Source organism: Corticium candelabrum, chromosome 1, assembly GCF_963422355.1.
Source record: "Corticium candelabrum chromosome 1, ooCorCand1.1, whole genome shotgun sequence".
NCBI classification, from domain to species: Eukaryota; Metazoa; Porifera; class Homoscleromorpha; order Homosclerophorida; family Plakinidae; genus Corticium; species Corticium candelabrum.
In genome coordinates this window covers 13,523,612-13,539,423 of record NC_085085.1, presented here as the reverse complement: position 1 = coordinate 13,539,423, position 15,812 = coordinate 13,523,612, and the positions used below count along the sequence as shown (strand labels likewise).

At 42.1% G+C, this 15,812-nt stretch overlaps 2 protein-coding genes across 2 annotated transcripts; both read right to left on the bottom strand.

The window, feature by feature from the left end:
* Positions 1 to 1,051: 1,051 nt before the first annotated feature.
* Positions 1,052 to 15,717, bottom strand: LOC134194591 (uncharacterized). The gene is made up of 9 exons (XM_062663537.1): positions 15,475 to 15,717; positions 15,202 to 15,333; positions 14,942 to 15,106; positions 14,710 to 14,868; positions 12,186 to 12,332; positions 11,968 to 12,129; positions 3,052 to 3,168; positions 2,903 to 2,987; positions 1,052 to 2,837 (listed from the first exon to the last, which is right to left on the bottom strand). Exons 1-9 carry the CDS (start codon positions 15,575 to 15,577, stop codon positions 1,418 to 1,420), a joined length of 2,490 nt encoding a protein of 829 aa, XP_062519521.1. The 5' UTR covers positions 15,578 to 15,717; the 3' UTR covers positions 1,052 to 1,417.
* Positions 10,166 to 11,284, bottom strand: LOC134195633 (uncharacterized). The gene has a single exon (XM_062664693.1). It carries the CDS (start codon positions 11,117 to 11,119, stop codon positions 10,604 to 10,606), a length of 516 nt encoding a protein of 171 aa, XP_062520677.1. The 5' UTR covers positions 11,120 to 11,284; the 3' UTR covers positions 10,166 to 10,603.
* Positions 15,718 to 15,812: the final 95 nt, after the last annotated feature.

Below are 15,812 nucleotides of genomic sequence, written 5' to 3'. Positions count from 1 at the left end.
TAATCTTGCCTCGTTTGACTTCTACTGACGTTGACGACTAAGGTAATTTTTGCAGTTTTTCTGTTCCAAGCAATTTGAAAGTACTTGTTCACGTCTCTCTTTCTGTGCATGTTTTCTGTCTAGCCAGACTTGTTTGCATGTTTGTCAAACAGGAACTCACTTCTAGTAACTAGATATAAATAGTAGTCACTGCACCACTACTACATCGACCAACAGCTGTGACAAAACTGTTGAATTCAACTGTAAATACACAATCTATGCCTGCCAGTAGTGTACGTACTATGATATATGATTGAAAGCCATTCTGAATCATTAAAATGGAAAGATTCTCTCTAAAGTTAATTCAGTCGATATGACAAGCTACTGTCTCTCCATGTTTGTCTGTTTGTCTGTCGATCTGTTTATCTCATAATCTGTATGTATGTACTATGTATGTATGTAGCTACTGGAGACCACTTGTAGAAAGAAAAGGAGTTATATACATAACTATATGTTAATGTGACGGATGGTATGTAGCTTAATTGATGTACATGTCTAGATAATTGCAATGTACACATTTCATACTGAGACAGAAAAATGAATATGTATGTATGTATGTGCATTTATATTGAAGTCTGTGTCTGTGCAAATGTGTAATCTATTTACTTAATTAAGGGCCCCCCTGGCTGGAGGAGATGAGACGTGTATGTGTGTATGTATGTACTATACATGTATTTTATAAATAGCATGGATGTACATGCAGTATGTAATGTATGTAGTATATGTATGTGTGTAAGTACATCAATCCATAATTCAACACAGGAACATTTCCAGGACCTATAGTCTCGAGCTCAAGGTAGTACTAGAAGTCCTGTCAAAGTCGTCCAGAAGGCTCCAAATACAAGAAAAAATATTGACCAAAACTGGCATAAGCTTCACTTTTCTATTCGGGACCACAACCTAAAAGTGCATTTTTGCAGTGTAGTTAGAACCTAATTTTATGTTTCCCGCCACCAGCTGCAGTCTAGCTGTACGTGTGCCGATCTGTCAGACAGAAACAATACTGCAAAACCAGTACCTCACACTATGTTCCATAACTCTGGTATTAACATAGGAATTGTAGGTTTTCTATCAAAGCACCACCTCAGCTCTGATGCATGTGGCCTATGCCACGATGTTGTCTAGCTTGCAGCATCCTGACAGTCTATCATACTTGTGGTTTTTTAATTGTTACTATACTATATCAGATTGAACCTAAGACCAAGCTATAGGCCTAAGTAAAAATTTCTTATAACTATATACTTCAAAGTATAGGTTCATCTAGTATCAACTATAACTATCAATAAAACAAAGTCTCACATTTAAATCAAACTAATATTGTCATATGACTGTGCCTGTGTGCATGAACTACTGTCCTAATCATTATTTGTACAGAAAATCAAATCAAGTAGGTTTGGCCAGGGCTTACGTCACGGCTATCAACATGGACACCCGATATCAATGCTGCTGTATCTCCTATAGGAAGGCTTGAGTCTCCACTTTCTTTTGCTTCGAATGCAACTCCTGCCACCGGAGATACAGATCTGTACCCAGACTCAATTCCACTCAGTTGACCCACATGACGGTGTCCAACAAACTGCACTTCTTGAGTTTGGTCAACTGAAGAGTTCGGTTCGAGCATCGGATAACCATACATTGGATTAGAAAGAGCTCTGATTCGCCTCTCACTGCCTGTTCCAGCAAATTCAATTGATCCGTGCAAAGCCATTGGCATGTAGCTACGCTGTTGTGCAACAGTTGGCAAATCAGACAATGGTGTTGCTGACCTATCCGTGTTGTCTTCCTGATCTTCATTCATAAAAGTGTGAGGTGTTGAACTAGCATGAACTGTTACCGGACCCCTAATTTGGTGTCTAGCACTGGCACATGAAGGTAGTTCAGCAACTGGTGATGTTGAAACTATAGCTCCTACTGAAGAAGTAGGTGATGTTACAGGTGGGGGAGAAGATACTGACATAATTGTGCTAACTCCATATTTGGATAAAGTCTCATAGCCTGGATCACTTTGTAGCGATGACACGTGTGCTCTCTCATTTTCATTTCTTAGTCTTGCTGGAATTGCATCTTGACGACCTACTTTGCTCAGTCGTTCTAAAGTTGAGAATCCCTGCGGACTCATGTTAGTGACTAACACACCCATATCATCTGATTCAACAGGTTGCGAAACATTAGATATACGCCTCACTGTTGAAATTTGTACCCCGGTCGAAGATTGAGGAGTAAGGGAAGGCCGTGTTGTTTGTGTCACCCTATTAACAAGACTATAAGGACCAGAGTTATCAGTAGGTAGAGGATATGCTGGTCTCTGGTCAATGGGCCTATGAGAAAAAGTCTGCAACGGAACAATTGTAGAAAAGTCAGACTGATATGGATCAAATAGCTCTGGTTGATTTTCAGACGGGTGGGCAAAATTACCCTCAGTGACTCCTTCATAGAGAATGTTTTCACGCTGGCGTTGATTTGATGGCATCATAACCATTTGGCGAGAATCACGATTGCTCACTTGCCTCAATCCCATGGCTGCATTGATACCTGCACTTGTATCTACCCCTGCATCCCGACTTACCACAGCCGAGTTGTTAGCGACAATTGTTGCGTGTTTGCCATCACTTCGATCCTCATCAATTGAGGGTGGCTCATGATCTTTCCTCCTGCCCCACCAAATTCTTCTAATTGACTGAGACCAAGTTACTTTCATTGTCTGTGGGATGTTAGTACGATAACGAGGTACACCAGAAACAGAATAGTCACCACGTCTTCTGTGCCCTGCCACACCACCAGATTTCTGATCTTGTCTTCTGTAAAACACAACAAAACTAATCTACACAAAATTATTGAACTCTAGGTAGGTGCTATCACTTGCCTGACAGCACACACTATGACACTTATAACAACAGAGAGGAAAAAAAGCAGTGGAATGACAATGATAGCTATTGCAACACCAACATCTAAAAACAAAACATACACAACACAGTCCAACACAGTTGCTTGTACAAGCAGTTGCGGACTGACTAAAATCAGATAAAAATCCATTGTCTCCAGTGTGTGGAGTGGGACTTGCTTGATAAGGTGTGATAGAACTAGTAATGATGAGAGAACTGTCAACAAATGCACTTGAACTCAGAGAGTCTAAAGACAAAGACAAAGACAATAAACCACACCGCACTTGAACAACTAACACATGCATTGAGCATTGATGGTTAATTACTCAGACTGCACTCCCACACGTATGCCTGTAAGAAGGTATGCACACACACACTCACACATACCTACACTGAACAATGTACAGTCAGTCACTACATGCATGCATGTATTCATACATATACAGTCACTGCATGTCTACATTAATTCATCATGACAATGGGCTGGAATTAACATAAGTAATCAATGCATCAAAGCTCATGTGCAAACATCCATCATTCTATCCAGCGATCCGTTTACCCTTCATTCTGAGAAAGAAAAATAGAATACGTAAACTTGAAAACACTAGCAATTCCATTGCTCAGACTCGTGCTACTAATATTAAGTTGTCTGTTTATGCATTGTGTTGCCATGTAGCATGTAGCTGATCTTTCTGTGCATCCATCTGTCCGTCCGTCTGTCCTCCCTCCCTGTCTGTGCTCCATCCCTGTCTGCGTGCGTGCGTGCGTGTGTGCGTGCGTGTGTGTGTGTGTGTGTGTGTGTGTGTGTGTGTGTGTGTGTGTGTGTGTGTGTGTGTGTGTGTGTGTGTGTGTGTGTGTGTGTGTGTGTCTATTTGCACACTACACTTTAACGACAAGGACTTCTACAATTAAGTAAGAAGTGATATTGTCTTTGATTGTCTGTCTGGTGGGTCAATGGGTAGGAGGATGGTTTCATTGCAACAAATAAGACTATACAGAATGAAAGCACCAGGGATGCAATGCCACTGTGTGCAATCAACAGGGCATTCGTCAAACACATGAGTCACTAAAATACCTATACTTCTACTGCTCTTGCACACCAAGAAATCACCCATAACTTAAGACCATAGCTTTTTAAAATCCATGGACATAGGCGTAAGACGTGGTCCGGCTGTTCCGGCCATGGCCGGACCAATATTCAAAAAGACCACTTTCGCCAGATGCTCAATGGTATCAACTTCCGTTTTACGGGTATAGCCGATCAAATAAGTAATGTATTGCTGAGAGTGGCATCACCATGTGCAGCCAAACCATTACTTTCCATACTTTGAAGTACTGAACTGCAAAGCTAACAGACCCGGATTCGGGAAGTGTGCCTCGTGTTGTGTGTGTGTGTGTGTGTGTGTGTGTGTGTGTGTGTGTGTGTGTGTGTGTGTGAGTGTGGGTCGAGACTGCTTGTAAAATACATCTCTAGATGTGACATGGAGTCGAGACTATCAACGTTCCCGAGAGATGTGAACTATGATATAGTGTTGCCCTACCCATCTACTAGCACGCGCAACGTTGCCCCACCCATTAGCGCGCGTTAGGCCGAACCAGTCACTTTTTGCTTCCAACGCCCCTGATGGATGAAAGCATCTCTTCTAAATCCGACAAAACGTCACTTCTTACTCGTAGAAGCTCATTACTTTGTCATTAGAATCCACTGCCCCAACTAGCTACAGCAGTCACTCGTGCACATTGAGAAATCACCCATAACTCAAGATATAATTTATTCTCATACAGATTCTACTTGTACATATGCTAGGATTTTTAAAATACCAATCAGACAGACAGACAGAGAGACAGACAGACAAAGAGACAGAAAGACAGAGAGACAGACAAACAGAGAGACAGACAAACAGACAGACAAACAGACAGATAGACAAACAAACAGAGACAGACAGGCACACAAACAGAAAGACAGACATCAGGTTTGTTCCTCAATTGATTCTGGGTCAGTGCCAACTTCTGTATCTTCACTAATTTCTGCTTCTAAATTGATTGCTCTAAAGAAGCCTAATGGTAATGTTAGACGAATTGTTATTGGAGAAGCTTGAAGACGAGTGAGTGCACGTGCAATCTGTGTTTAAAAGAAGGCTCAGTTTTGTGTTTTCTTCTCCCCCATCCAACATGAAGTGGCAACAAAGGGTGGCACAGAAATGTTGGTGTAACATATCCAGCTTTTGCTAGAATTACATCCATCCTGGGTGATTCTGAAGTCGGACATAAAAAATGCTCTTACTTCAATGGACAGATCCCATATGCTCAATCAAGTGTCAACTTCATTTCCATATATCTTCAGTCACGCTTTCCAGGTCTATTCATGCCTTAATCCACTTGTGTATCTGAATGGAGAGGAAACAGTTGTCTTGGAATCTCAACAAGGTGTCCATTAAGAGGACCCTTTAGGCCCAGCACTGTTTTCTATAGGGATGCAGCCTATTTTAGTCAACCTTCAGAACAGTTATCTTGATATCTGCGTGTTAGCCTTGGATGATGTCGTTTTGTTGGGTCCAGCAGATAAAGTTCTCTCAGATTTTGCAGATCTGACCTCATCTCTGTCTTGTGCTAGTCTCCTTGTTGAGAAAAGAAGTGTGAAATATATTGTCAGTCTGACTCTTCACATCAGTCAATTCCTGACTCCAATACGATCCAAGTCACACGACAAGGGACCAAGAATCTCGGAACTCCAGTGGGGTGCTCATCTTATGTCATACAATCATGCTCACAATATGCCAATTCAGGAAGATCATTATGCAACTAGTTACCTCTTCTGGAGGACAGCCAGAATGCTCTGTTACTTCTCAGATACTGTCACGTTCCCAGAATAAACAGTCTGGCCAGAACTGTTGCTCCTAGACAATTCCTTCAAGCTTCAGAAATTCACGACAACCAGACAAGAGTATCATTTCATCAGCTATTTGGAGGCTTAGTTACAGAAGATCCAAAGTGGCTTCAAGCTGTTTTGCCTATCAGGAATGGTGGTTTCGGTTTAACGTCTGCAGTCACAACAGCTCCTTTTGCTTTCCTTGCAAGTTGGGCTCACACAACGTTCACATTACCTCAGCGTTTTCAAGGGATGAAAGAGGCAATCACCAATTCACTACTCAGCAATCAGCCTGCTGGTTCAATTGGCTACGACCTTACAACTCTCTTCCTACAGATAAATTCTTGCCAGATCTGGTCACGAATCATGTTAATTATAAGCTGCAGCACAGACTCACAGAAAACCATCACAAATCCAAGGTACAAGAATTTATGGATCATCTCAGTACATCTAGAGATAGATCTCGCTTTTAATCACTGCAAGGACAGGGTGCAGGAGCATGGTTATCTGCAGTCCCATCCATTTCAGCACTTGCACTATCTTCCAAAGAATTTAAATTGGCAACGCTGATCAGGTTGGGCTGCAAGATACCACAATCCACAGGACAATGTGATTGTGGCAGAGATTTAGACCAAGAAGGCTACCACCTGGTCACATGCAAAACTGGAGAGGGTCATATTCGAACACATAATGCTATCGTGCATGTCTGGTCAGAGTGTTTGACCGAACTGAACTTCCAGCACAGCAAAGAACCGACTCATCGATACTTCAACAATGACAACAGACCAGACATTGCTGTTATCGATCCCCCAACTGACCACAACACAGAACTAGACATTTCTCTAGCACAGTTCTGGTGCACTGACTTACTAGCATTGGCTGCTAGCACAGCAGGTGTCACGGCCTCAAGGAGGGTAGCCTCGGTTTCATACGCTTTCCCGTACGTAGTACTGCATGTGACAGGTATATGGGGTCAAAAGTAGGAGGAGCGAGCAGGAAAGCGTCTGGGTGCACTTCTACTGCAGATGAGTTCAAGGGCGGGAAAGCTATTAAACATGAAACGCTCTGCACCAATAGAAATTTCCCACTCGCTGCGAGCGGTGGTTTTGATTGGTCTACAACAAGAACAATACCACTTAGTTTACGGTTATAATTCTAGACATGCTAATTAATGTTGTTAGGCACACAGTTAGGCTTGTATTACAACAGCTGCAGCGTTTCTTGCAATGGAGGTCTTCCCGAGTGAATTAGAAATCGAAGCTACCCCTCTACTACATAGACTGATCCTAGTAGATCCATCTCATATGATTCAATAGTGGAAGCAGTAGCTGTTTGCTGTCCTCAATTCGTGATCGAATCTGTGAAGTCGTTGCAGCACCTCTGCATACATGATATGTCATCTGGCCCAAGGAGACGACGTTCTCGCATGTTTTCCAACTGGCAATGGCAAGTCTATAATATTCCACATGATGCTAAGTGTGTGCAACACTCTGCGGGTCTTTGGTAATGCAGACTGCTCTTTCCATCCAAGCCGTTGCTTTCTCTCATGAGAGACCAGGTAGCAAGCTTGACAGAACACGGTGTAACAGCTGCAATGATAGGCGCTAGCTTGTTTGAAGACAAACAGATTCAACATGGTGATGTCAGCATCGTATTTGGCAGACCATTCGAGAAAAGCCCTCCAACAGAGTCAATTCCGCGATCACGTCGTTGCTGTTGTTGCAGACAAAGTTCGCTGCATCGTTCAGTGGTTAGCCTGTTTTTGCTGAGTGTTTCGATGCTATTCGAATGGAACTGACTGATGAGTTACCTACATCGTAATACGATTGCATTGTGCAACCTAATGCAGTTAGACTAATGGTATAATTTGGATCTAATAGCTTTCCCGCCCCTGAACTCGTTTGTATTAGCAGTGCGCCCAGACGCTTTCCTGCTCACTCCTCCTGCTTTTGACCCCACATACCTGTCACATGCAGTAGTAGGTACGGGAGAGCGTCTGAAACCGAGACTACAAGGAGGGAGGAGAGAAGAGGTTAAATACAACCAAGAGCTTCATCCAGGAGGCATCAAACCATCTTTTGTTCCCTTGGTTCTTGAACATTTTGGTCGCTGGGGGATACAAGTCTCCAACTATCTGAACAAGCTGGCCAAGTCATCTAGAGATGATGAGGGAAAGAAAAACAATGCCCAATTCAAGACCAAGTGGAGATCTCTCATATCCATTTAACTGCAGAGAAACCTTGCTAAAATCACACCAGACAAGTTATATAGCATTCACAGAATGAACACTACAGTTGCAAATTTGAAATCATTGTATGTGTAGGGCCTACAGGTCCTTTTCGTTTGTGTAGTTTTAGTTACTTAGTTTAGATCATCATATAGCTTGTAATAGTACTGATTTGTGACAAGTAAACCGACAGACAGATAGACAGACAGAGTGGCTGTCAAAGGCGGCATGGAGCTTCTGATACATCATGTGAGCCTGCTTTTGGAGTCAAATCCTGACTGGGTCCTCTTGAAAACTGACATTAAGAACGCATTCAACTCATTGGAGCATGCTTCTCTCATGCCTCAAGTTGCCAAGTCTTTCCCTGATGTTTACCAACACGTATTTCAGATGTACTCGAGATGTAATCCTCTTATTTTCTGTCATGGGGAACAACCACATGTATTGTCCTCCCAAGAAGGCGTCCACCAAGGAGACCATCTGGGTCCTATGTTATTCTCCGCTGCCATTCACCCGCTACTAGTGGATCTCCAAGAGTCACACCCTACAACCCGTGTCCTGGCCTATTTGGATGACATTTTTCTCCTTGGGCCTATACAATATGTCTCATTAGCCTTTGACGATTTGAAGTGTAGCCTGCCACAGATTGGTCTATCAATTGCCACTAAGAAATGTGAGCTGTACACCAATGGCCGTCATTGTGAAGACATTCCTGACGAAGTTCGAGTCTCAGTGCTTGGTACGACTATCCTTGAAACCCCAATAGGTCAACCAAGGTATGTTGAAGCTGCCTGCTCCAAATTTGCCAAAGGAGGTGAAGATCTCTGTAACCAACTCCTAGCCTTAGAAGACACCCAGAGTTCGATGCTACTGCTACTGTACTGCCATATTCCACACATCAATCATCTAGGAAGAACAGTTGCACCTAGTCTGATGAAGTCTGCCGCACAAATTCACGACAACCTGTCTCAATCATCATTTAAACATCTCATTAAATGTCCTGACCTAGAAAACGACCAATGGACACAAGCTACATTGCCCATTCGACATGGTGGGTTTGGCATGTCACCTGCAGAATCCCTGTCTAGCATTGCATTTGTTTCTTCATGGGTGCACAGCCTCGTACAACTTCCTAAATCCTTTGAAGATATTCAAGATTCGGTTGACCTACTCGGGGAGAATAGACAAGATGCAACCCCAGGATCAATAGGATTTGAGCTGGAGCAATCATTACCACACAGCAAGTCCTTGGAAGACCTCCTTAGCAATACAAAAGGCCTTCAAAAGAAACTGTCGCAGAACCACTTTAACACCATCACATCCGAGCTACTAGGAAATACAAATTCACTTCGACAGGCTGCTAGACTCAGATCATTGCAGGGCAAAGCTGCTGGATGTTGGCTTGAAGCTGTTCCAACTCTCCCAAGTTTGTACTAAAACCCGCTAACTTCTGACTAGCAACTCGGTTGAGATTGGGCTGCAGCATGCCTATGTCTTCAGCAATTGAAAGATGCGAGTGTAGCAAGATCAATGACAGAGAAGGCTATCACCTTCTAACCTGTAAAACTGGAGGCGGACCCATCTGGTCCCACGAATCAGTAGCAAATGTGTGCTGTGATTGTTTACGAGGCCTAAACATAACACACAGAAGAGAACCCAGAAACCTTTACGAAGGAAGCAATTCTTGTCCTGATATCATAGCATTCGATGCCCAATTTGGATATGATATTGAGCTGGACATATCTCTTGCCCACCCGTGGAATGAGGACATCATCTTACAAGCCTCTAAGGTGGATGGAGCCGCTGCTGCCAAAAGAGAGTCACAGAAGACGGAAAAATACAGCAAAGAGATTGATGCTATGGGAAATGCATCCAATTGCATCCCTCTAGTTTTTTAGCATTATGGCCGCTGGGGATGGAAAGCCCACCAATTTCTACATCATCTGTCCCTATTATCTGCAGATGAAGATGGCCACCCAAACAGTGGCGAGTTCAAGACATACTGGAGACGCTGCCTGTCCGTTAGCCTCCAGAGATGCAACGCACAAGTGCTCTCAAGAAGACTATGCAGACTTTCCTTTAGCAAGAACAGTTGTACTGCTTATAGCGTACAGTTATTTAATCGTCCTACGTAGTAAGCGGCCGTAAGGGTCGCCAGACATTTTTGTAGCATGTTTTCCTTTTCCTCGCTGGAACCATTTAGAATGTAATAGTGTTGAAATTTTAAATATATGTATTGACAGACAGATACACAGACAGACAGACAGACAGACAGATAATTTATTCTCATACAGATTCTACTTGTACATATGCTAGGATTTTTAAAATACACATCAGTCCTTGCAAACAACAAAGTCATTAACGAATGGACTTGACTTTGAATCTCAAAATCAAATAAATCTATCTAAATCACCATGATTAGGTGACAGTTTTGAAAGTTTTCTAAGGATAACTTTGGCATTGCATCTTTGCAGAATTGTAGAAGATCTTTTTCTCCAATACGACATGAACATGGAAGCATTTAAATTGGCTTCTGGATTTGCAGACTGTTGTGACAAATGCTGGAAAATTCTCTGCCTTCGTGCCTCACCTCCCAAAGCATTCTATCACAAGAGGAACACATCTTGATACATATCCTCCTGGAACAAGCTCTTCTGAATATTTTTTCATTTTCTTTTCTTCTCTTGTCGCGGCAGCATGACCATTTTCCTTGCTAGCCCTCCTAATAATGTCCTGACTCCACGGATGAGCCATGGACACATCAATATCCAAATTCTGTCCAGTATTTGGATCAAACGTTGTAATGTCTGGACGGTCTTCGGTATTGATGTATTGATGTCTTGGTTCTGTTTGATGGGGAAGGTGAAGGTCAGACAGGCACTCACTCCACCCATTCAAGGCTGAATTGTGAGACCACACAGGTCCACCCCCATAGTTACAGGTTAAAAGATGGTATCCGTATTCATCCAAATCATGACCATAATCACACTTTTTAATCCAATTGGTGAAAGGAAAAGCCACTCCCAACCTCAGGTAAGATGCTAAAGAAAATTCGTTTGTTTTTAAAGCGTGCTTAGCAGAAGCGGGATGACATCCAGCCATGCACCAGCCCCTCGTCCTTGCAGGGATCTCAACCGTGCTGCATCTCTATCAGACTGTGCTTGTATAATAATATCAGTAGCACTATCACTGGCAGTCTTTGTGGATAATTGATACTTCAATTTCTTTGGATATGAGATAAAGTTATCAAGAGACTGTTGTTCTGCATCTTCGTGGTTTGACTTGGGCATTGGTGGTAAAGCTTGATAGGAAGAGGCCACAGTGGAGCCAATTGACCCTGGCAGTGATTTACTACTTTGAAGATAGACAGACAGACAGACAGACACTTTATGATCATATAGACACTACTACACAGACAGACAGACAGACAGACAGACAGACAGACAAACAGACAGTTAATTGCTTTGTTGTTAGGTCGCTGGACAATATTTAGCCTGCACTAGCAGTTGCAATATGCATATATGTATTGACAGACAGACAGACAGACAGACAGACAGTAGGTAGAAGCAAGCCCTATTGGCTTGGGTAGTATTTAGTTGCTTTGCTTAGATGGTGTATAGTAGTTCAATGTTTGAAATCTGTGTATTGACAGACAGACAGACAGACAGACAGATAGACGAAGACGGAAGAAAGAACAGTCATGAATTTAAGTTATTGTGGTGTAAATGCATGTCGGTAGCTTTGCAAAGGTGTAATGCTAGCGTAATTAGCAGAAAGTTGGCAAGACTGGGACATTCTTCATTCGCACGTAGTTAAATTATGGCGTCGGCCGTTTGGGCCAGACTAGAATGTAGTAGTGTTGTTCTTTGAAAATATATGTATTGACAGACAGACAGACAGACAGACAGACAGACAGACAGACAGACAAACAGACATGCACGAGTATATACCACAGCTCTTGAAAATCTCCTCTACATAGCTTGATAATCCTTCACAATCTCTGCCATAACATTTTGGTAATGGGTTTGTACAGGTCCGATTCACTGTTCGAGTCACCCAGCCACACACACCAGACCAGTTGCCTGGCATAACATGCCACCCACCATTGACAGCTATTAACATAAAAAATAAAAATCGAACAATAACACAATGTGTAACATATCCATACGGCAGCAAACTTTGTCGGTGTCAAAGTCTCTAGCTTCACCAATACAAGAACAGTTAGATCCACACTCTCTAGTCCTGTGTCTGACCATGTCATCACCACAGGTAGGTGACCACTGGGTCCAGTGACTCCAGTCAGTCCAAACTCCGGCTTAAAATAAAACAAACCCATCACTCCAACACTAAAACAAAGTACTAAAAATAGCCAAAACTAAATCTATGTGTGTAGTGTCAAAATTGAGAACTAACATCCTCTAATTAATACCATATTTCCATTTATTTAGCTGCAGGACTCTTATTAGAACATTTTGGTACTATGTGCCTTTGTAGTACAGTGTGGTTAGGAAATAGGGTACAGTAAAAAGCCATGGAATTCCCAGGAGAATTGCAGACAAAGGAAGACATCACTGATGGCCATATTTCTAATCCTGATTTGGTTGCTTCCTCTGCAGATAAATTGTCAGTAGGAACTGACCTCACGCATAGTTGCACATGCCGCAGACTTTCATCAACTGTACAACAGTGATGTCGTCCTTTGTCTACAATATCCTCCAGGGAATTTCATAGCTTCTACCCTAGCTATTGAATTCCCTAACCACACTGTACAAAAGCACATGGTACCAAAATGTTCTAATACGAGCCCTGCCGTTAAATGCGCGAAAATACGGTATAGTGTACAGCATTGTAAATACTATATTGACACCAATTTTCCGAGAACTACTAGATACCTAAACTGACACTATGAAACCATAGAAATTAGAACTGTTAATTGTGCAGACTCTCACAAGCTGTAAGCTAAAAAATTCTACAAACTGCCAGTGTTACCACGCGTTATAGACTCTATTTGTTGAGCTTGAGATAAACATGAAGTAACAATTTGCCAAGTCCAAGCATTAATGGTATTTTGGGATAATGGTACATGTATACTTGAATCACATTGTCACTATTTCTTGTATTACATTTCTACTATGTTGACAGACATGCAGTACTTTAGTGAGTGAAAGCTGTCAAACAGTGTTTAATTAATTGGCAATATTCTCTAACTCCTGTATCACAACCTAACTAAACTACACACACCTTGAACCATGAAAGTTCAAGGTCAGTTAAGTTGTGATACAGTTAAGTTGTGACACACTGATCTAGTGTACAGAGAAGAGATCACGTGCAACCAGTGAAGACGAACAATTGCAACACACAGATAGACAGATAGATAGACAGACAGATACACAGACAGACATAGACAGACAGACAGACAGACAGAGACAGGACAGACAGACAGACAAATAGACAGATAGACTCTGTTCAATGATTGTTACAAATATCAGATAAATGTTCATTAGGGTTTTCTTCTACAACCAATAAGGCCATTTATCTTAGAAGTTTAATGAGTGATATAGCATTTATTATTAGCATTGATGTTTACAATACATGTTCTTTGACAGACAAGCAGATAGAGACAGACCGGCAAACATTCAGAACTCTATTCATTAGTTGTTGTTGTTGTGTTCTTACAGTGCTTTTGTATCAGACTGTCCCATGTGGCATGCTAGAATAGTTCATTTAGCTTCATGTACAGGTAATTAATTAATTAATTAACATATTTATTAAAGTTCTGTATCAATAGTGAAATACCGTTGGCTGCAGACAGACAGAGACAAACTCTACAGAGTTGCAATGCAAAAGTCATCTCAGACAAACTCATTAGTATAGTGAGATTAGAACGTTGAAATGTAGTTTGCACAGTGTAATTTTGTATGCTTCAGGACTGTAATGGTCTTGTTGTGTTAGGTTGCTCATGATGTAAACGTTTGATTTAAACAGAAAATATATGTATCGAGACAGACAGACAGACAGACAGACAGACAGACAGGCAGACAAGGGTTGCAACGTTGACCTGGATATAGCTCTGGCACACCCTTGAAGCTCTAATATTTTTCCAAGGTCATCTGAGTCAGATGGTGCTGCTGCAGAAAGAAGAGAAAAGAGGAAGAAGGCAAAATATGCAAAAGAAAATCTACCAGGTGGATCAACAGTCAGGTTCATTCTCTTAGTTATAGAACATTTTGAATGATGGGGTGAGATGGGAAAAAACTTTCTGGAAAGACTAACCAAGAAGTCACGTGATGAATGTGGTCGACCTAATGCTGCTGAGTTTCTGGACATCTGGAGAAAGAGATCCTCAACTCAACTTCAGAAGTGCAACGCAAAGGTCATCATGAGAAAAATCTCAGCTCTGACAAATGACATTGACTGTAATGTAGATTGCTCTACCCAGTTTTTCAGCCACTAAATTGGCTCAGGGTAGTCTGCCTTGTTCTCTTTTTAAGTGTTACATGTTTGTTTGTTTTTAAATCTAGTCCTAGTAAACTCTTGTAGTTACAGAACTATAGATAATTACCTTGCTAGCATTGTATTATAAATGTATGTTTGAAATAAATGTTATTTGACAGACAAACAAACAGACAGACAGACAGAGAACTAGCTAAATCCTAGTAGAAATTAATAAACCAATACATAGATATACTCACAACAGCACTTGAAAATAGTTCTTGTTTCACTATTACTTCCAGGACAGAATCCATTACACCTGTGGCCATTACATGATCTCTGCCTCCTGTTTGTTATATCCCCACATGTAGCGGAATCTGGAGACCAGTCACTCCATTCTGACCAGGCACCTTGTATAGCTGCAAGCAACATAAACAGCAAGAGAGTGACATCACGCCTCTACCACACATGATCATGCAGTCAATTTCATACCGCAGCATCGATTTGTTTCGTCAGTCTCCATACTATCTCCCACACAGTCTTCACATGGCTCACAACGTCTCACTCTGACCCTCGTCTGATTCACCGAGACAACACCGGACGTGCAGCCACTATCGGAAGACCACGGAGACCAGCTCTGCCAGTCGGTCCACGCAGCTGCATAAGCACACAGAATTCGAATTCGTTCGTTTCGCGCTTACTTACAGCTCGATGCGTGTGGAACTACAACTATGAGTACATAGATGACTTACAAGCACCGCGCCTCTCCTTTCTACACGACAACGTGCCGTTTTGCGAAGTTGCGTTGCCAAAGCAACACTCTCCTCTCTCTAGAGGATGCGAAGGCGTCGTACTTGAACAGCTTTCAAACGTCCAGACACACCCTAGGAAAAAATATACAGTAGGCAACATTGAACAAAGAGAAATATGAGTTGGGCAGTGTGCCATCAATTGCATGCATCTACAATCGCAACGCACATTCTATCGCTACCAGAAATCAGTTTTCAGCGAGACCTGTACTGTACCTTCAGCTCCTGAAATAGTCGATGAGTCATGACGTTTCAATGAAACGAGAACAATAGCAAAGAAAAGCGTTAGTATCGTCGTCCGAGGGAAGACGACACCCATCTGATCTTCTTAGGTCTAGAGTCCAAGCCAAACATATGACTACGGCAGCCGTTGACGCATAGTTTATACCAGTTCTACGCTGTACGCAAAACTATGCAGTAGATGCATATGATAGGATACTGTAGTAATGTGGGTAGTAGTAAACAAAACCGGAAGTGTTGAGGGGAGTAACCGTTTGAAGGTCTTCACACAAATGCGTAGTTCGTGCTCTACGTAGGAGCCTAAAGTCAGCAAC

Bases quoted from the DNA above. Each gene is read 5' to 3' on its own strand.
- LOC134195633 (XM_062664693.1), bottom strand. From the start codon at position 11,119: ATGGCTGGATGTCATCCCGCTTCTGCTAAGCACGCTTTAAAAACAAAC.
- LOC134194591 (XM_062663537.1), bottom strand. From the start codon at position 15,577: ATGGGTGTCGTCTTCCCTCGGACGACGATACTAACGCTTTTCTTTGCT. The intron at 14,869-14,941 runs GTATGAAATTGA...TGTTGCTTGCAG, and splicing joins CGAAACAAATCGATGCTGCG to CTATACAAGGTGCCTGGTCA. The intron at 3,169-11,967 runs GTATATACTCGT...CTTTGTCTTTAG, and splicing joins GGAGATTTTCAAGAGCTGTG to ACTCTCTGAGTTCAAGTGCA.